The sequence below is a fragment of the Microcebus murinus genome, chromosome 5, assembly GCF_040939455.1.
Source record: "Microcebus murinus isolate Inina chromosome 5, M.murinus_Inina_mat1.0, whole genome shotgun sequence".
NCBI classification, from domain to species: domain Eukaryota; kingdom Metazoa; phylum Chordata; class Mammalia; order Primates; family Cheirogaleidae; genus Microcebus; species Microcebus murinus.
The window spans coordinates 18,096,693-18,118,934 of NC_134108.1; the positions used below are offsets into that span (position 1 = coordinate 18,096,693).

Here is a 22,242-nt window from a genome sequence, read left to right on the forward strand (position 1 = left end):
AAATTACACTGAATTTATAGATCAATTGGAGGAGGATTACTGTCTGAACAACTGAGTCTTCTAGTCCAAAGGATTGACTCTTTATTTAGATCTTCTAAAATTTCCTGTGGTGATGTTTTGAAGTTTTCAATATAAAATTTTATTCCCAAACTTTTATTATTGATGCTATTGTGAATGAGGGAGAGAGATGTGAAGATGCTCTCCTGCTGGCTGTGACTATGCGGAAGAGGCTGCAGCCAAAGAGTCAGGTGGCCCTAAAAGCTGCAGAAGGAAACAGATCCTTCCCTATAGCATCCAGGAGGAACGCTTTTCTTTTTCGATCATGATTACCATGATATCTTAGATTTCTAAAATTCATTTGCTTTTCTTGTGAATCTATCTAAATTGGATTGTTTCTAAAAGACACCAACTCTACTGACTCTGATTAGAAAGAAAATATTTCTGATCAATTAGATGTTTGATTTTTCTTACATCTTGCCAAATTTCTTATACACACACACACACACACACACAGGAATAGGGTATGAGTCTGGTGTGATGGTCTTGGGCCTCTAGAACAATACCATCAAAGTGAGTGTGTGTGTGTACATGTGTACTGTCTTCTATCTCCAAACTGGTCCACTGTGGGATAAATTCTAAAAGTGAGAGAATGCATTTAGAAATATTTTGTGTGGCAACTAGAAACTTCTGGGTCATTTTTATTATATTTTACAAAAGATTTAGTTTGCAACAGACAGGTGGAAAAAAACTTCTTTCATCATACATAGTGTAAGAGTCAATGTTTGAAAAAAAATGGTGAGAAATATTTTGACTGCAAAGCCAGGGAAAAAGATTTGGGGATATAGGCGAAGATCACCTTCAATCTCTGGAAGAGGCACTTTCCGAGACACCCAGAAACTAAAGGGGAAATGAAAGCAATGACTGGATGTTTGATCTTGATGATGCTCACAGTTGGGGAAGAACGCTCAGGAGTGAGATCCATAATGCCATGGCTGACATGTCCTCTGACATTATGAGGGAAACTGTTTTATTATACATTATGTAATGTATGAAAATAGGAAGTTGCATGCATAAGGGAGTTACAATTATCTATGGGAATGTAGAGGCCACTCTTACGACTGATGATTCTCCTGGAATGAGTGCCCGGGGGTGGGGGTATATGAACAGCACACAAGGGCTGACATGCAGAGTTCCCGAGAACAGCTGGACACCTGAACCCATGGTCTCATCAGGGTTCCTCTACAACCATGGCTCCTGCGGTGCATGGCAGTGTTTCAGTGATGGAATCACACAACAGCACACCTCTCCTTGAAGGGAAAGAAAGTCAGTTTTCTTTGATGGTATGCAATTAAATTTATCATTTAATGTATTGAATTAAAATGATAATAAATGTTTTTAAATGAGAAATGTTTTGAAGACTTTTTTTGTTTCAGGCTTCTTTGGCTAGGGGCCTCCCTTTTTTTTTTTTTTTGAGACAGAGTCTCACTCTGTTGCCTGGGCTAGAGTGCTGTGGCATCAGCCTACTTCACAGCAACCTCAAACTCCTGGGCTCAGGTAATTCTCCTGCCTCAGCCTCCCAAATAGCTGAGACTACAGCCATGTGCCACCATGCCTGGCTATAGGGTCCTCCTTTCCTACTGACTTTTACCTGTCTTTCCTATCCTTATTTTCTTCCTCACCCAAAAGTACACTCCTTCACAATTACATTGACTTTAACGAAAATGCCTGAAGATTCTGATGACCAACAATGTGAAGAAATGAGGAGGAGGTGAGCTGAAACTTGGGTTCAAACTGGCGTGTCTCCCAACACTGGTCTGTGGCTCTGGGAAAAAAAATGAAGTCTACATTGTAACTGCCCTCAGGCTGGTGTGAAATTAAGAATCATGATTACATTCAGTTTCTCAATTTAAAGATTACCTTGTTAGCTTCAGAGTACAGAGGGGCCTGCATGGGTGGAGGTTGGTGTGGCCAAAACATTGATAGCAGAAATTGATGACACAAATAAATGGAAAGCTATCCCATGTTCATAGACTGGAAGAATTAATATTGTTATAATAAAATGTCCAAACTTCCCAAAGCAATCTACAGAGTCAATGTAATCCCTATCCAAATTCCAATGTCATTCTGCAGAGAAACAGAAAAGATACTCCTAAAATTTGTATGGAACCACAGAAGACCCCAAGTCTTTTGTGGTCAAGTAAATCTTGACCAGAAAGATCATCACATTATGTGTGGAGGTATCACACTACAGGATTTCAAACTATATTACAAAGATATAGTAATCAAAAAAGCATGGTATTGGCATAAAAACAGACACATCAATCAATAGAATAGGACAGAAAGCCCAGAAATATACACACCTGCAATCTATTCCTTTTCAACAAAGATGCCAAGAACACACAACAGGAAAAGATAGTCTTTTCAATAAATGGTCTTGGGAAAACAATATCCATGTACATAAGAATGAAAATGGACCTTTATCTTATACTTTAACAAGAATAAATTCAAAATGGATCAAATACTTAAACATAAGACCTGAAACTGTAAAACTACTAGAAGGAAACATAGGGGAAATGCTCCCTGACATTGGTCTGGGCAATAATTTCTTGGGTATGACCCCAAAAAGCACAAACAACAAAAGCAAAAATAGACAAGTGGGATTGTATCAAACTAAAAACCTCTGCACAACAAAGAAGGCAATTAACACAGTGAAGAAACAATCCATAAATTGAGAGAAAATATTTACAAATCATGTATCAGGTAAAGGGTTAATATAAAAAATATAAAAGGGATTTAAACTACTGAATAACAAGAAAACAACTGGATTAAAAAATAGACAAAGGACCTGAATAGACATTTCTCAAAGGAAGAAAAACAAATTACAGATATATGAATAAAATGCTGAACATCTCTAATTATCAGAGAAATGCAAATAAAGACCACAATGAGATACCACCTTATGCCTGTTAGATTGGCTATTATTAAAAATATGAAAGATAAGCTTTGGCAAGGATGTGGAGAAAAGGGTACCCAGGTACACTGTTGGTAGTATTGTAAATTAATACAGCCATTTGGAAAACAGTATGGAGGTTCTTTAAAAAACTAAAAGTAGGATTACCATATGCTCTACCAATCATATTTCTGGCTATATATCCAAAGGAACTGAAATCAGTATGTCAAAGAGATGTCTGCAGTTCCATGTTCACTTCAGCATCATTCATAATAGCCAAGATATGGAACTATAGTGTCCATTGATGGATGAATGGATTATAAAAATGTGGTATATATATATATATATATACACACACAGTGGAACACTATTAAGCCTTAAAAAGGCAGAAAATTCTGTCATTTGCAATAACAGGGATGAACCTGGAGGACATTATGCTAAGTGAAATAAGCCAGGTACAGAGAAACAAATACTGCGTGATCTCACTTATATGTGCAATCTAAAAGGTTAAACTCATAGAACTAGAGACTAAAATGGCAGTTACCAGAGGCTGGAGGTTATGTGGGTGGAGGGCAGTGGATAGGGAAAGGGGAAATGTTGGTCAAGGGTACAAAGTTTCAGTGAGATAGAAGGAACAGGTTCTGGTATTCCATTGCATAGACTGGTGACTATAGTTAAAAATAGTGTATTGTGTATTTCAAAATAGCTAAAAGAGGCTGGGCACCGTGGCTCATGCCTGTAATCCTAGCACTCTTGGGAGGCTGAGGCGGGTGGATCATTTGAGCTCAGGAGTTTGAGACCAGCCTGAGCAAGAACGAGATCCCATCTCTACTAAAAATAGAAAGAAATTAATTGGCCAGCTAAAAATATATAGAAAAAATTAGCTGGGCATGGTGGTGCATGCCTGTAGTCACAGCTACTCAGGAGGCTGAGGCAGAAGGATTGCCTAAGCCCAGGAGTTTGAGGTTGCTGTGAGCCAGGAGCTAGGCTGACACCACGGCACTCTAGCCAGGCCAACTAGAGTGAGACTCTGTCTCAAAAAAAAAAAAAAAAACAAAAACAGCTAAAAGAATGGACATTAAATGTTTTCCCCACAAAGAAATAGTAAGTATTTGATGTGATGAATATGCTAATTACCCTGATTTGATCATTCCACAATGTATACATGTAACAAAATATCACATTTTACCCCATAAATATATGAAATTATCAATTAAAAATAAAACTTCTTTTAAAAAAGATTATCTTGTCACTATATAAATAACCAATTTAATACCAGAATTTAAATTGCACTGTTTTATTTACATTTTTAAAAAATTTTACAGATCTTTAAATTAACTAAGTATCGGGAAAAATTTGTGTTCAGTTAGAGATCACAATATATGGAGTCCAAAGAACCAGATTTAAAGTCCTGGTTCTATCCAAATTGCATCATCTTCTTGCCCTTGGGTGAATCATTTATCAATGCCCTCATTTATGAAGTGGAGATAACAGTATATGCTTTCTCTAATTCATAGAAGCTTAAATACTAAGACTTGCAAAATCACTCTATGAATTAAATATTAATATTAGATGAAAGGAATTCTAATAAGTTTTAGTACTAATATCATGTGAGTTATTACCTATTAAATGGGCACTTACTTTCAAAATATCAGTTCAAAAGTATCAGAATCTCTTGTTAGTATTGTGAAAGAGTCTTTTGAATTTTGCAATTTTACTCTTACTATGGAAATCATTCAAGGACATGATTTAGTCTTAAACATTTCTTAATTTTAAAATTCTCAGAATGATTTAGCAGTTTTGAGAAGAGAATCCTTGTGGTGTTTTTGAGAATGCTTCTTTCCAAAACATCCTTCTTTCCTGCCTGGGTTCAGAGCTAGCAGAGAAACAAAGAGTAAAATTTTGCTATTGATACAGTGTAATTGGAGGACATAGGTTGATGTGAGACAATGAATGAGGCCTGATCATAGAAGCCTGGAGCTGACCAACTCTCCCAGTGCGGGCACAGGCAGTGCTCCTAGCTCAGGCAGGGGCAGGGGACTCTAGCTCCCAAGGGCAGCCCAAGTCATTCTTTCCAAATGTATCAATCAGGGAAGACACTTAGTCCCTTTTGGGACAGAAAGAGTCCAAGAGTTGCTTAGGGATAATTCTTCCTCATGGAGTATGTAAAGGCATTTCCCTTCCATCAAAGATTTAGTTTTACTTTAGTGAACAAATATGAATCCATACAGAAATAAATCAAGTCAGTCTGGCTTGTTAACCACTGAAAATTGCTCTTTTTCAACATTTTAGACACTAAATCCTTAAGATTTGTTATAAAGAAAATCTATCATGCAGCATACCACAGGCAAATCAAAAAGGATCTATGTTAATGACAATTGTACATGTGATGGCTGACATTTTTAACATCTGTACACCAAGAAAACCTACAAATGGAAAAATATACCTGCCAATTTGTTTTTTTTTTTCCTCACTTTTATCATGCAGTTAAGTATTTAGTAATCAGGTCCTTGAGCAAATTACCAACTCTGTTAAGTAAAATGAAGACCTATGAATCTAAAGCACATATTTTTCTACTTTTATAGTCCTAGCCATAATATATGCTTAAGCAAAAATCTTTTCCAGAGTGTTTATTTGAAAATACATATTTATCTTACCAACAGGAGCAATACTTACTTATATTTTCCTTATGCGCACTCTGCTTGCTTTCTTCCTTCCGCTCTTCCTTCCCTGATGAGGATGCTCCATCACTGTCACTGCTCAGGGATTTTGCCAGATACCTCAAGCCCTTGGTCATCTGCCACCTCTTCCACACCACATTCCCTGTCATCTCTTTCCTCTCTGAACCCACAGAATTCTTTACCTCTGGCTCTTTTACAGCACTTGCAGGCGTTTCTACTACAACATGACATGTGCATTACTGAGAAAGCATGCATTCTATGAAATCACATGCAACAAGTAACAGGGCTTGCTCATAGGAGCATAGATTTGGAGCAGATGACTCAAAAGCTTTGCAACTTCTTACCAGAGCACAGAAAAACAACAATTGGTGCCTCAAAGGATGGTAGTTGGCCCAGGTGGGCAGTGCATCTGGTAGCCGCTTCAGGATTAAAACTTCACATTAAAACAAGAGGCTTTTAGGAGCTGAGACAATAGAAAAGGAAATGATATCTTTGAACTATTGGAGCTGCCATTAACATTGGCCCTGGAAGAAGGGCAACTGGCCCTGTGCTGACAACCGGGCTTGTGCAGGAATGGGGTATCCTTCCCGGAGAGGGAGCCCTGTGTGCAGGCACTTGTTCAAAATTATACTAAAATAGGGCTGAAAAGAGCTCTTGCTTGTAAAGTTGTAAAGTTGGGAGGTTTTTCCTTAACCCTATATTCTATTCCCATCATTCCAGATTCCTAGGTCCAGGAAAAACTGTGTAAAACCTACCATGACTTCCACATTATACATTTTTTCCCTACTTATCAATTGCAGGTAATCAAATTCATGTTATAATCTGCATTGAATGAAAGGCAGTAGATAAGGTAGTGCTTAAGAATATGAAGAAATATCGAAATAAAAGACATTCAGTAGTCGAAAGTTTTTTCTTTAAAAACATTATTAAAATTAATGCACTCCCTAGAGCAAGACTGAGAAAAAAAAAAAGAGGTAAAGATAAAATTTACTCCAGGAAGTTGGACTTAGAGAAAATACATAAATTTCTTGTAAAACACAGTTTACTATTGCTGACACAGGAAGAAATAGAAAAACCAAATAGTGAGACCTATAAAGTACATATGAGTCTAAACTGATGAAGTTCAAGAATAGGCAAAAATTAACTGATGGTGACAGATGTTAGACTAGTGGTTACCTTGAGGGAGGAAGGGACTGGGAGGAAAAGGTGGAGGACTTGAGGGACGTGGTGTTTTATATCTTGATCTGAACAGTGGCTACTGAGTGTGTACATATGCAAAAGTTAATTGAGCTGTACAGTTAAGATTTGTGCTGTTACTGTGTGTATGTTACAGCCCAAAGTCAGGCCCCCCCTAAGTCCTTCACTAGGCCCTGTCCTTGGCCTGCTCACTCCATTTTAGCAAAGAATCCTGTTAAGTCAATTTACCCAGAGTCCACCCACTATTGATACCCAATCCAGTTCCTCTTGGTAATTTCCCATCCACTACCTTTCCTGGCCTTATTGGCTATAAATCCCCACTTGCTATTCTATTCTGAGTTGAGTTCAATCTCTCTTCCCTGTTTCAGTAGCCTTTAATAAAGTTTTTTGGTCATTTTTAATGTGTCCAGTATAATTTTCTTTACATCTATGTTAATACAAATTAAAAAAATAAACTCTATAGCAAAAAGATAAAAACTTAATCTTATTCACCTTTTTCTTTTTTTGTAACATTATATTACACTCTATTAGAGGAGTGAGTACTTTAAGAGTTAGAAATATATCAAATCCCGAATCTTTCACTTTCTAGATGAATGACTTAGGAAGAAAAAGGTGACCCTCTGAACTTCCATCCCTTTATCTGTGAAATGGGAATAGTAACATCTGCTTCAGAGTTGCTACAGGTTAAAGTGAGATAATGAACATGAAATGCTTGGCACAGTGCCCATCCCAGGATCGTAGGATTAGGGTGATGCTTGCTGTTCACACTGTTCCTATGAAAAGTTAAGAGACATTATTTGTGTAACAATTATTGAATTACATTACATTCCTGAAGATATAAAAATGGAGAAGCACGATTTGGGATGTGGATGTGCTCAGCCTCTGTGGACAGACCAGTGTTGAGAAAGATGGAACAGTCAAGGGCTGTTAGAAGATGCTAGGGTCCGAGAGGGCCCTGTCTCAGGCTGGCTCTGTCTCTGGGTATCTTGTGAACTTAAAAAATTACTGACACTCTTTATGCCACTGTCCTTATTGGAAATAATATTATATACCTCAATGGATTGACGTAAGCATTAAAATAAATAAATAATATAAAGCATAGTGCCTGGCCCAAGGCAATCACTTAATAAACTAAGTTAGTTTTATTCTTATAATTCTTCATGTTATTTTGTTATTAGAAAGGCGACAGTATTATAGTAGTAGGCCTGCCTTCAAGTTCCACACTGCTACCTTCCAACTGGGTTGCACTCTTATCTCTGGTTTCATATTTACCTGTCTGTGTGTTGAGGGGGAGGAAATGTAGGACTAAATGAGAAAATGAGTGAAAGTGACTTGATAACTGGAGTGCTGTTCACACAGTTATCTGAAATTGCGCGACTTTTTACAACCCTGAAGAAAAGAGATTCTGAAATGTTTCCTTTTTACCAAGCATGACTCACTGACTGATTTTTAAGAGGTGCAAGTAACAGCCCTGTGCTCTGCGGCAGCTGGGGCGGGATTCACTGACCTTCCTCGGCGGGTTTGGTCTGGCTCTCAGCCACAGGCGGCGCGCTGTCGGCGTCGCTCGGCTTCTGGATGAACCGGCAGAGGTAATGCAAACGAGCCTGCGCAGCCTAGAGAGCAAACAGGAGCAGCCTTTTCAGCTCTTGAACATCAGCAGCCCGTACAGGCGGCGACTGTATTAACGGTACTCAATCTCCAACCAGGGACATGTGAATTGAGTGGGGCGGTTTGAGCCAGGCCAGCTCTTCTTCATTGTCAAATAAACTCAAATTCTGAACCATCCATAATTTTGTCACAGTTGTATTTGAGAATGAATGAAGCAGCAGTCCTAAAACAAACAAGCTGGGCGTGTTATCTTAGAGTCAGTTGCACCTGAATCTTTTTCCTCTGCTCCAGTGCCTCTGAGTTGAAACATGAAGCACTTATGGAAGAAGTAACAGGTTTCACCACGGAGAGGACACTAGCAAATACAGTGGCGAGACACGAGGTGTGCATGTTCCACAAGGGGGCAGCGTGCATTCTAGCTATCTAAGGCTGTTGAAAGCATGGGAAAGCAGAATGGAAACATTTTTTTTTTTTAATTTTACCATTTGACTTTAATCAATTAAACTGATTGTCTTCTCTTATATGTTGAAGTCACAACATCACACTAGGGGCAATAACGCTCTTGTGGATGTGGTGCACACTGTAGAAGAGAAGGGCACACCTTGGCTTGGAGAGAGGCAAAGTCATTACTTGTAACCAAGATGTTTGTACCCCTGTAATACGCTGAAATAAAAAATAAAAATAAAAGAATATGAACCTGCCCCATTTATTAACTACGTATGACAGGAAATGTTAGCTAAATTATCTATATATCTATAATTCAACTAAGTCAAAATTCATCTGCCATAGTCTAAACTCATTGAACTAGGGCATTTTAAATTTACCAACTATATTTGGTGATGATTATTTATAAGGGAGTTTTTACTTCTGAAGAAAATTCATTCTAAGACAACTTCAAATATTCAACAGAGTTTGGCAAACCTAAAATATGATTTAATTTGCAATATCTTTAGGAATATGATTTTTTTTCCTTTTATTTCATCATATTATGGAGGTACAAATATTGTTAGGGTTACAAATATTGCCCCTGCCCCCCTCCCTCCCCACGATGTGTCCAATCCCCAGGTGGTGTGCCCACACACATTATGTAAGCATACACCCGTTTCCTCCTCCCCCCTCCCGCCTGCCCACCATCCGATAAAAAGTTTTCTTTTTCCTTTTTTGTTTATTTGGTTTTTTTTTTTTAACATTTTGGTTACATTGTATATCTTTGCCTCTCCCTAAGAAGGGTTAGAGTTATGCCCTTCCCCTCCAAAATGCTCGTCACATCCCTAAGATTGGGTCCCCCCAATCCCTGGTGAGCATTGTCACCATTTGAAAACCATAGTTTTAATCAGTCAGTACCAATTTGATGGTGAGTAGATGTGGGGCCCATTTTCCATGTCTTGTGTCACCTCACTTTGGATAATGGGCTTAAACTTAATCCAGGATAGCATAAACGGTGCTAGCTCACAGTCATTTCTTAGGATTGAATAATATTCAGAATGGAAACATTTTTATACTTTCTTTCTTGCACGGGACTGTTAAGGGCAGACGTGGATACAGGCAGGGCTATGTAAACAAATGAAGTAAGTCATAGTTTGGGTCTGTAAGTGGCACCATCGTGTGTACTCTGCTTTGATTATCAAGAGGGTAACATTTCACAATGTTAATATCTTAACATCTTAATATCTGGTTAATCAATGTCTGATAAAATTCCAGATACCATTTCTAAAAGAAAGACTGTAGTTTGACCAGCATGACTCTTTTTTTCAGACCTTTCCTATGGATGAAAAGTAAAAAAAAAAAAAAAAAAAATGACAGCTTTTCAAAGCCAGGTGACCTTGATTGCTCTTCCTGGCTCAGTTGTCTCCCAGGCTTGCTTCATGGCTCGGATTTCATCTGCTCGTTCTGTATCTTTTTTCACTTCAAATAATTCCGATTCACTGTGTTCAGTGACCAACCTCAAAATCCAGTAGGGTTTATTTGGATCTTCTGGCTGAGCATGCACAGTGGATGCCTGATAAAATAAATTAAAAGCCTGTGGGTAGGAGGTTTTCCTCCTTTCATAAGGGTCTAGATTTTACCTTATGATTCATAATTTCACAGTTAGGTATTTTACCCAAGAGAAATTAAAACTTATATTCACAAAATACTTGAACAAGAATGTTCATTGCAGTCTTATTCATAATAACACAAAAAGGAAAACACATAAATGCCTATCAACTGAGGGATGGATAAACAAATTGTAGTATATTCATATAATTGGGTACTAATTAACATTAAAAGTGATAAACTACTAATATACACCACGGAAAGACATTATACTGAATGAAGCTGAGCACAAAAGAGTACATCTTGTATGATTCATTTATATGAAATCCCACAACACGCAAAAATAATTTATAGTGACTGAAAGATCAGTGCTTAGATGGGGTGGGGGGGTGATTGAAGGGAAGTTTGAGGGTATTTCTGAGCTTGTGGAAGTGATCCACAAGTGTCCTTATCTTGATAAGGACGTGAATTACATGGTGAATATATCTGTCAAACTCATTGAATTATACAATTAAAATTTGTGCATTTCATTGTATACAAATTGTACATAAGTATAATTTAGAACAAAAAACAGTTTTTTTGTTCTAAATTTTTTTAGTTTGATTTTTTTGGTTTTAAATTATACTTATGCCCACTTATATATCCTTGCCACAAAAATGATAGAAGGACGACTGATCATTTCCAGGTCTGCACATACTTGCTATATATCCGTTATGAAAGCTAACAACATTTTGATGTCTCCTAGGGTCACTTGAGTGGACCATAGACTGGAAACACATTGATATAGGGCTTGACAATTTCTGCATAGGTGGGGATTATTGGTGGCAACTGGATAGGAAGAGAGGCTTGAAACTGATGTGGTTACACATCACTTTACATAAGGCTGAGACTGTGTCCATTATCTATGTCAAATAATGCGGCTGGGGAAGGGGGAATTGGTACAGCCCCTGAATAAAGTTTTCACGTGCACTTTGGTTTCAGTGTTACCAAAAACACCTTACGTCCTACAGCCTTCCCTTAACATTCTTGTAAGGACCGAATTGCAATATCCCCCTAATCTTCTGGTAAGGACCAAATCTCACAATTGGAGATTTGGTTTTTATTTCTTCCTTTTAAAACACATTGTATTAGCTTTTATCATTTTTAAATTGCTTGACAAATGAGTTTATCAGAAACCGTTCTGATAAATTGATCCAGTTTTGATGAGGGAAGGGAGCACTGCGAAGATACTACAGGAGGGCCACATGTCTTGTAGGAATATATGGGTTGAGTTATGCTGATTTACTTCACTTCCAAGGGTAGACTTCAGCTGGGAAATAAAATCTTTCAAATGCAAGTGGACCCTTCTGGAATCTGGAATAACTGAATCATCATCACTTCTCCTTATTGGCTATTAATAATTTTCCTTCATTGCCTATTTTACCAGTAATATCAACATCTTACTTAGTTAATCCTGCCGGAAACCCGGGAGATACACTTCTTGCTCTTTAACAGTCACTGTGGATTAATAACTACACCAGCCATGGGAGAGGCTGGATTAGAACCTATGCTTTCTACCACTTTATCTGTGACATCTAACATTAAAACTCTTTGTTTATCTTTAGTCTCCTCCATTAGACTGTGAATTCTTTTAGAGTAGGGACTAGATCATATTAATCTTAGAGGCCCAAGTCCCAATAAAAGTATTCTATATACTAAAAGTTCATTGAATGCTTTTCAAAACTGAACTGGAAAAGGAAGCCTGGGAAGATATCCACCAAATGTTCTCAAGGTATTTGGATGGTTGCTGGAATCAGGGAGATAGAATTTTTCAGTTTTGTCCTCAAGAGAGTTAGGCAATTAAGCAATGGACCTAAATTCATTAAGTGACTCAATTTTTAAAAAATACCACACCCACCTGAGGCTCAAAGCGAGGTGCTTGTTTTTCTTTGGCTGTCTTTTCCTTCTCAGAAGACTTTTCTTTGCCTTTTCTTGTTGTCTTGGAAGTTGCCGAAGATTTTTGGCCCTCACTAATTGTATGGGAATCTGGGCTTCCCAAGGTAACTAATTCCTCATGTTTCTCAATATGAGCTAGAGAGACATGAAAATGGAAACCCGTGAGTCACGATATAACAATAAAACTATTTCACATAAAGACAAAGGAAGCAAGTCAGGGAAAAATGGTTAATCTAAGAATTTTGTGTTTTTAAGCAAACATCTTCTATAAAGGTCTGTTTGACTCCTTTTTATAACATTGAGATATAATTTATATACCATAAATGCACCACTGAAGTGGATAAATCAGTGGGCTTTGGTATATTCATAAGGTTATGCAGTCATCACCACTAGCTATTAATAATTTGTTTCCTATCTGGATGTCTTTTATTTCATTTCTTGCATAATTTCCCTGGCTAGTACTGCCAATACAATATTAAACTCATTTATCTCTGCTCTAATCATTATTATTCCCTTCCTTCTGCTTGCTTTGAGCATAGTTTTCTTGTTCTAGTTTTCTGTGTCTTAAGGTAGAAGGTTAAGTTATTGGTTTGAGTTTTTTTCTTTTTAAATATAATCTTTATAGCTATAAATTTCCCTCTTAGCACTGCTTTTACAGCATCCTCTGTTTTATTTCTTTTTTATTAATATGTAAGTATTTATTAATTTCTCTTGCATGGATTTCTTCCTTGATTCATTGGTTAAGAATATGTTGTTTAATTTTCACATATTTGTAAAATTCCCAAATTTATTTCTTATTGACTTCTAGTTTCCCTCAATTGTGATCAGAGAACATATTTGTATAATTTCCATTCTTTTAAATTTATTTAGACTTGTTTTATTGATTTCTATATGGTCTATCCTGCAGAATGTTCAAAGTGCACTTGAAAAGAATATATATTCTGCTGTTGTTGAATGGAGTATTCTATAGGTATCTGTTAGGTCAAATTGGTTTACAGTGTTCTTCAAGTCTTCTATTTCCTTACTAATTTTTTGCTTAGTTTATCTACCCATTATTCAAACTGGCATATTAAAGTTCCCAACTATTATTGTTGAATTATCTATTTCTTCATTCAATTGTGTTAGTTTTTGCTTTATATATTTTGAACTCTGGCATCAGGTTCATATATGTTAATAATTGCTATATTTGTTGATGAATTACTTTTTTACCATCATAAAGTATCATTTTATCTATGCTAATTTTTTCATCCTAAAGTCTATTTTATCTGGTATTAGTATAGCACCTTCAGGTCTCTTTTGGTGACTGTTTTCACGGTATTGCTTTTCCCACCTTTTTGCTTTTAAACTATTTGTGTGCTTAAAACTGAAGTGCTCTCTTACAGGAAACATATAATTGAATCATGTTTTTGTGCATTTAGCCATTCTCTGTCTTTTAATAAAGTTTATTTAATTCATCTTTAAAATAGTTACTAATAAGGTAGGATTTTATGTCTGTCATTTCCCTATTTCTTTTCTTATAGGTCTTATATCCTTTTTTTTCTATATTTATCTTACTACCTCCTTTTGTGTTAAATAAATATTTATTACTGTATCAATTTAATTCCCTTTTTTGTTTGTTTTTTATGCACTTGTGAGATCAGATTATAATTAAAATATTAATTTATAGCCATCTTGTTTGAATTGATAGCAATTTCATTTTAATGGTACATGAAAAAGTAGTTTATTTTTAGTTCTGTCCCCCTTTATGCTGTTATTTCACAAATTTCATATTTAAACATGTTGTGCCCATCAACACAGACTTATAATTATTGGTTTATGATTTTTTTAAATAAGATAGGAAGATACAAAAAGTTACAAGCAAAAAACTTCCACATTTATACTGTTTTTCATATTTATCTATGTGATTACTTTTACTGGTGCATGATATTTCTTCATGTAGATTCAAGTTACTGCCTAGTGTCCCTTTATTTCAGCCTGAGCAACTTCCTCTAATAGGAAGTTCTTGTAGGGCAGACATTTTAGTGACAAATATTTTCATTTTTTTGTTTGTTTTTCTGGGAACATCTTGATTTCTCCTTAATAATCCTTTATTATTGAAGTATAGTTTTTTCTGGGTATAAAATTCTTGCTTGACAATTTATCTCCAGTTCTTTGAATATGTCTTCACATTGGTTTCTGATATTCATAGATTTTGATTTAAAAATCTGCTGTTAATCTTATCTAATATCCCTTGTATATGATGAGCCACTTCTTTCTTGTTGCTTTTCAAAATTCTTTGCCTTTGTCTTTGGACAGTTTTATTATGATGTGTCTAGTTCTGAATCTCTTAGCTTCTTGAATGTAAAAATTAATATTTTTGATCAAATTTGGGACATTTTTAGCCATTGTTTCTTCAAATAGTCTTTCTGACACTTTCTTTTTCTCCTTTCCTTCTGGAGTTCCCATTATGTTTATGCTGGTATGTGTGATAGTGTCCCACAAGTCTCTCAGGATCTGTTCCTTTTTCTTCATTCTTTACCCTCAGACTGGGTAATCTTGATCAAACTATCTCTTATCCTGTGGAGAAAGCTTTTCATAGTAAGTTAGCTTTGAGTCAATTTTGTAAGTGCAGTCTTCCAGGAAATCACCAGACATGTCAAATAATAATAAGTCTTTGGGAATAAAGTTTTTAAATAAATCTAGCTCCTTTTTTACTTTTTCTGGTGTCTGCCAGTCTGTAGCAGGATTATGGGCTGTTATTTTTTTTTTTTTTTTTTTTTTTTTTTTTTTTTTTTTGAGACAGAGTCTCGCTTTGTTGTCCAGGCTAGAGTGAGTGCCGTGGCGTCAGCCTAGCTCACAGCAACCTCAAACTCCTGGGCTTGAGTGATCCTTCTGCCTCAGCCTCCCGAGTAGCTGGGACTACAGGCATGCGCCACCATGCCCGGCTAATTTTTTATATATATCAGTTGGCCAATTAATTTCTTTCTATTTATAGTAGAGATGGGGTCTCGCTCTTGCTCAGGCTGGTTTTGAACTCCTGACCTTGAGCAATCCGCCCGCCTCGGCCTCCCAAGAGCTAGGATTACAGGCGTGAGCCACAGCGCCTGGCCTGGGCTGTTATTTTTTAAAGCTACAGCTGAGCTGAGAAGCAGGAGATAGGACTAGGACAAGTTGAAATGTCATAAAGTTTCCTGTTCTTAGAGATATTCATCCATTTTTCTTGAATAAACACTCCCCAGTTGCTGTAAGCTTTTTAAAATTTCCAGAGTCCTGAATAAGTTAACTGTGATAATTTTTGGCAGGTTTTTCTCTGCTTTTATGGAGAAGCCACTTTTAAAATCCTTATGCCACCATTTCCACTGATGTTCTCCTGGGTTTATTTTCTTATCTGAACTTCCTGAGGACCTATGTGTTTGGCTGGAGAAGGGTTGTGGGAGAACAGAGAATTCACATAGCCTGTGTCTCTCAAAATGACCTAGACACGTTGTTGTAAGTGCATGAAATTACAAAGGGGAAGGTGAGATTCCATGTTAGGCAGTTCAACTTTTGTATGTAATGAATAAGACAAGACTGATTTAACTTGTGAGTAGAAAAGTGAGAAAAACGAGCCCATAGAAAGAGAATAAGTTTATCTAAATGAGAGGAAGAGTGAGGCCTAAAGTTAGATGATGATGAACCTTAGAAATGGGATCAAGAAAAGAAGAAAGAAGAAATGAAAGTACAAGTTTTTATAGAAAACCACAGAGTAAAATCACGTTTTATCAGAAACCCAGAATAGAAAGTGGGAAAGGCCACAGTAGGCACATTTTTTTCCTTATATTCTTTGATATCCTTTGTCAGCCAAAAACTCTGGGGATGCAAAAACACTGCCTGCACAGAAATGGAAACCTATGTGGATCCATGTGGTTTAGGGCCTCTTCCTCTGTAGTCTCCTCAGGCCTTCCTGTTCTCACAGAGATGTTGCAATAACAGCTATTCTTCCTAAGCCAAATATGAGGTAACTGGGCTTTGGCCAGCCTCACTGGCCACCAATGCCATGTTGTTCAAATAAAACGTGGGTCCCAGAGATCTCAATGCCAATAGAGTGTGGGATTAATTGTATTTTAGAGTCATATTTCTGGCCAGCACTGGATTAAACAACCTCTATCTAACTTTTTATCTAACCTGGGATAGAAGAACTAATTTTCACATTGTGATGTTAAACAACTCTGTTACCAGTAATCCTGTATTGATTGTCACACAACTCAGTTACTGGTAATGCTGTGCTTATTGTAACAGAACAATTCACAATTTCGATGAATGGGCAATTCATCCAGAGAGCCTATGAAATGCATATCTTTACGTTTACTCTTCAGAGATTCCAACTCTGTAGTTTGGTGTGGGGCCCAGGAATCTATAATTTTAAAAATTACCTTAAGTGATTCTGATACAACTGGCCTACGGATTGTATTTTGAGGAACACTGATTTAAGAAATCTATGCATTTTTCTCTTTTGTTAGAAATAAGTACTGAAAAGTAATGGGCTGAAGGGAAGAAAAACGATGACTTAGAATTCAAAGAAGCTGAAGGTACCTTCACAAGAAACATTCTAAAACTTTAACCTGTATCAGAATCATTTGAAGGGCTTGTTATAAAACAGATTTCTAAGCACCACCTTTAAAGTTTCTGATTTGGAAGGTCTGTGGTGAGGCCCCCAAATTTAAACTTTTCTCAAGTTCAGAGATGGTGATGAGGCTGCTAGTCCTAGGACCGTACTTTGAGAACCACTGGTTTATTTTTAGGAGACTGTGTTTACCTTTTGCCAACATGAAGGACATTTGTCTTATGTTCTATTAACCCTTTGCACTCGGATGTCAAGCGTGGATAATGTCGAGTGGATAATGAGAAAAAAGCAAGCGGGAGTGCAAAGGGTTAATTCTTTCTAACAACTAAGTATCAAAGTGGCACAGAGGGCAAATAATATTTGTTGAATCCTTACTAGGTTTCTTTCTTTTTTAATTCTCAAAGCTTCCTAGCAGGGCAGATTCAGAGGGGTTATATTATTTACTCAGGTACCTCAATGGATACGAGTTGAATTAGCATTCAAATACAAGTTCATAGCAAAATTGCACTTGTACCCTATGAATATATACAAATATTTTTTTTAAAGAATGCAAAAAATAAACCAAATACAAATTCAAAGGACCTGTCAGTTTCTTTCAAAATTGGAGTCTTGTTAAGTCACCCCATTAGCAAAGTAAAATAGTAATTGTAAAGAACCCAGATCTTATTACTTGGTGCCCAGCTATTGGCTACTTTTCAAATTGTGGGGTTGGGGGGACATCACCCTGCAAGACTGTAAAGAAACTACGAGCACCACCCTTTTACAAGGAGGGAACTTGCCCTTCTGCCAATAATGCCAGCTGCTGAGAAGTGCTGTCTTGGGAAAATCCTTTGGTCAAGTCATCAAATGACTTGGAGGTAAATCCTGGACCAGCCACTGGATAGGTTAGCTTAGGTAGGTTTATTACATGCTTTGAGCCTAAATTTCCTCCTTTGTATAATGGAGGTACTAGTACCATACCCACAGGGCTTCAAATAATCAATATAGAGCATTTAAAATGGGCTCATACCTAGTATCACACATTCTGGGTTTTTCATATGGTTAACAAATGTTAGCTGAAATTGAATCTCAAGCAGCTATGAGGTATTCTGCAGCTTTCTTTTCTTCCTACCCACAGTTCTCAGTTTTTGAGTCATGCATTTAGGTGTATTTGATTCTACTTAAATTAGCATATTATAATACTCAAGTTTACATACACAAAGCACCTACTAAAGTGTCAAGCACACAGCAGTGTGTGTCATCCTCTTTCCTTATGTTATTAATATGGAGAATAAAAGAATTTCCCTATTCTTTAATGGCATAATTTAGGGTAACCTTTTCCCCTTTGAATTATAAGTTCTTTGAAGACCAGAATGTCATTATATACCTTATTTTAAATCACTGATTTCAGCTAGTATAATGTTAAGCTGATAATATGTACTCATCAGATCGTTTAATGTATAAAGCTTTCATTTCACATCATATACATATATCAAAACACCCCATTGTACCTTATAATTATATACAGTTGTGATTTGTCCATTTAAGATAATCTTAATAAAAAAGAACTGTATTTCTCATATACCAGTCTCTGATACAATTATAAAGTCATTAATTTGAAATTTTCAGTAATTTATACTTGTCCAACCAATGTTTTCTTAAAAAAATATTCGAAATAATTCTTTCCCTGATGGCAAAAACACTGAATCCAAAGTTTGGAAGCCTGGGGTCACACCGCAGATAGGCAAATAATTAGCCACATGAAGTTGGGAAAGTCACTCAGCCTCTGTGAGTCTTTTCTACAAAACTCTGGTATGTTGAGAGCATAAAGTTGATAAAAGGATACTGTGAAAAAAAAAAAGAAATCTATACATGTTGAGAGCATATGTAGCAGTAAGATGCAAGAAAATACATCTTACTGATTAAAACATTATTAAAATATGACTTCATATTATATATTTATGCAATTAGGAGACCTCTAGAGGAAATGATTATTGGAATAAACTAATATACCCCTTGCAGAGAGGAAGTGCTCAGGAGTATCTTGATAAAATGAATTTAAAAGGCCTTTAACGTTATGCCTTTAGGTCTCCTCCTACATTACCTTACTCATATCCAGAATATAGTAGAAAGAAATCTTCAGTAGATAATAAAACTTATAAAAATTTAAAAATGCAATTTTGTTTTTATGATGAAAATTCAGTGCTTAGATTTTTTATATATTCAGGAATCAAATCTGGCTGGGATTTGAACATTTACATATTTCTAAACTAGAATTAGAGCAAAGTATATATTTGTCAAGTACAATCATACTTGGTAAATATAAACAGAAAAATGTCTTTTTATACATAAGTATATATAAAGATATATATATGTATGTTTAAAAATGTTTAGTTTCTTCAAAGACCTTGAATTGGGTATACCAGGCATTCATTCATTGAACCAAAGAAGGAATAAAGTAAAGGAAATATTGTTATAATTTTGCTAATAAAATTGGGTGGGATTTGAAACCCAATTATTTTTGAGAATGACAAAGTTTATTTTTGTTTTTGTAAATGGATTAGAACTTCAAAGGCACAGGCCAGCAACAAAAGCATAACACATTGGCAAAAGGAATTTAAGATCACACCACCACTAATTATATATGAAGGTGCATGACATCACTAAGTGCTACTTGCTCAAGATGTTCCAGTCTTTTGTTTTCTTAATTGAAAGTGAGCCATCTCAGTAAGCAATTTTTACTAAAACGTGGGTCCTGAAATAAACTAAAGGTGGCACTGTTGCCTCACGTTAACCAGAGATTGCTAAAAATTTATAACAGAAATATCCTAGGTGGTACATAGCCATATTTCAGGCCTTATTTTTTATCATGGGTTATAAAGATGTGAAATTTTTGAAAAAAAATCAAATTGTATGTGATATTTCTCATAGAAATTAAATGTTGAGTTTAAGTGGAGCAACACTGATTTCTGGATGAATATAAAATTTAAGTTAGGTCACCAACATAGTAATTATTAATAAAAAAGCACTTGACCAATTTCTTCTTTACATATTTATATTTTAAAAGTAAGCTAAATTGATAGTTTGAAGACATTGGTAATTGAATTTTTCTAAAATATACCATATACTTAAAATCAGAGCATATAGGTTGAGTTGTAAATATAATTGATACATAGCAGTTGACATATTGCTATTTTTAATTTAATCAAGTTGCCTAACCATTTATAAACATGACATTAAAGACTGATTCTTCTGAATTCAACAGCTGCTTGAATTTCAAGAAGACTGTCCAACAGCATATTCTTTCAAACAGAAAATTTTTCTAGTTCATTTTAAACACCATTTAATTCTGACTTTCTTTGCTTATTGCTTTTCAGCAACAAATGTGTTATGAAATGCAAGGTGTAATTTAATTTTAGCTGCTGCTCATTCACACATAAAATTGTCAAATGTGATGTCAAAAAAGAACACATATAATTATTTCTGAAGACTTACTTTCTATTTGGAATACATAAGAATGATATTACTATTTGTTGACTTTTACTAGGTTCTAGGAACTTTATATATTTTAGCTTGAAACAACCTAGAAAGAAAGGAGTGGTTATTCTAACTTTTCAGGTGACAAATAACTCAAGTTCAGGTAGCTGAACCTAAGAAAGTTTAGTCACTGTGTTATATTTCCCCATTTAATGACTTCCTTTCAAAAATTTAACTCTCATTATTAATTTTGTACCATTACTCAACTCTATGTTTTACATTATTCTATTTCATGAGTTATACTACTCTGTCCATTTTAGATATTAATATTTTTCTTTGGTTTTCCTCAGAATTTTAACATTTATCCATTCATACACAGAAAAACATGATAAAGCCCATACACAAACGTTTATGGTCACTAAAGTAATATGGATAGCTCCCTAAATAAAGATATTTATGTGGGACATGATAAAAATATGAAACTGGTACTATTGTACATTATTATTTTTTCCTATTCAAAAGCTCTTGGTAGATAATTAATTTCCATTCAACATCCTAGCCATGCCAGCAACTAGCTGTGTGACCAAGGGCAAGTTACTTAAACTGTCCGTGCTTCCTCATCTATAAAATGACAATACTGTAGTAATAAAACCTACCTCACAGGTTTATTGGGAGGATTAATTGGGTCAATATATGTAAAGCCATTAGACAGCATCTGACATAAATGTTAGCAGCTAATACCGGTACCACCATTACTATGCCAATACTACTAGTTAGAAAGTCACTAAAGAACTTGCATGATATAGTGGAAAGATTTTGTGTTTTAAGTAAGTCAGACTCAGGTTAAAATCTTCACTCTACTCCTTCCTAGCTGTGTAAACTTAGGCAAATTATTTATAGCATCACAGCCTCATTTCTTCATCTGTAAAATTGAGATGGTAGTAACTACTACTCAGAGATGTTGTTAGAATTGGGAATAATGAATGTAAAGTATTAATACTAAATAGAGTAAGAGATACATAATAGCATTCAAGCAATCATAATGATTAAACTTATAGGTCTCTTTAGAGTTTCCTTTTTTTTTTTTTGCTTATAAAATACAAGTACAGTCTTTTTTCTGATTAAAGTAGTATTTGCTCATTTACAACTTCTGATTTATATATTTGTTTTTAGGTATTAAAAACATAAATGAGAAAGTAAAATTACTAAGAATTTCAACACTCAGAAATAACCACTTGAACATATTGGTATACACTCTTCCTCCTTTTTTTCCCTGTGTATAACCCTTTTCTTCTCTCACCCACTGTGTATTTTTGAAGAGCAGTGACAATTTAGGGTTGCCAGTGGCTAACACTGTGAAGTCCTAATATCGACAATAATGAATTTCTGTGAACTAAGAGAGTGAAAACATTTCTGAATAGTTCTTCCCCTCATTCCTGACCTAGAAGGAGGAAGAGAATGGCTTTGAATAGTGGGACATGTGCATAGAGCTTCCTTGTTGCTTTGTCCCTCACATTCTCTGGCTGGAATAAGCTCCTCTTTTGCCACACCTGGTGCCTGGTGGGTGGTCCTGTGAGTGATGTGGATCCAGAGCAGGTTTCTGGGTGTCTTTTGAGGCATATTCTCCTTCTTGTCACCTCTAACACCAAGGTAGAGCTTTATTTTTCATTCTTGGTATTCTTCAAGACTTCTCTGAACAAACTATTTTATCCTAACTTTCCACACCATTTCAAAATATCATTTCTTCTTTTTCTAAACTCCCCAAATTTATGTAATTTCACATAATGCACTCAGTTTAT

At 35.8% G+C, this 22,242-nt stretch overlaps 1 protein-coding gene across 3 annotated transcripts in view; it reads right to left on the bottom strand.

Moving 5' to 3' along the window:
• ADGB (androglobin) overlaps positions 1-22,242 on the bottom strand; it is a 146,568-nt gene that overhangs the window by 7,583 nt on the left and 116,743 nt on the right. For 2 of the 3 annotated variants that reach the window (XM_076002881.1, XM_076002882.1), the window contains 3 exons: positions 12,368-12,540; positions 10,259-10,435; positions 5,766-8,441 (listed from right to left, as the gene is read on the bottom strand). In XM_076002881.1, the coding sequence (XP_075858996.1) occupies positions 8,328-8,441; positions 10,259-10,435; positions 12,368-12,540 (464 nt within the window). In that variant the 3' untranslated portion in view covers positions 5,766-8,327. Of the gene's footprint in view, positions 1-5,626; positions 8,442-10,258; positions 10,436-12,367; positions 12,541-22,242 lie in introns of those variants that run through there. The other variant, XM_012752190.2, reaches the window with a different exon arrangement.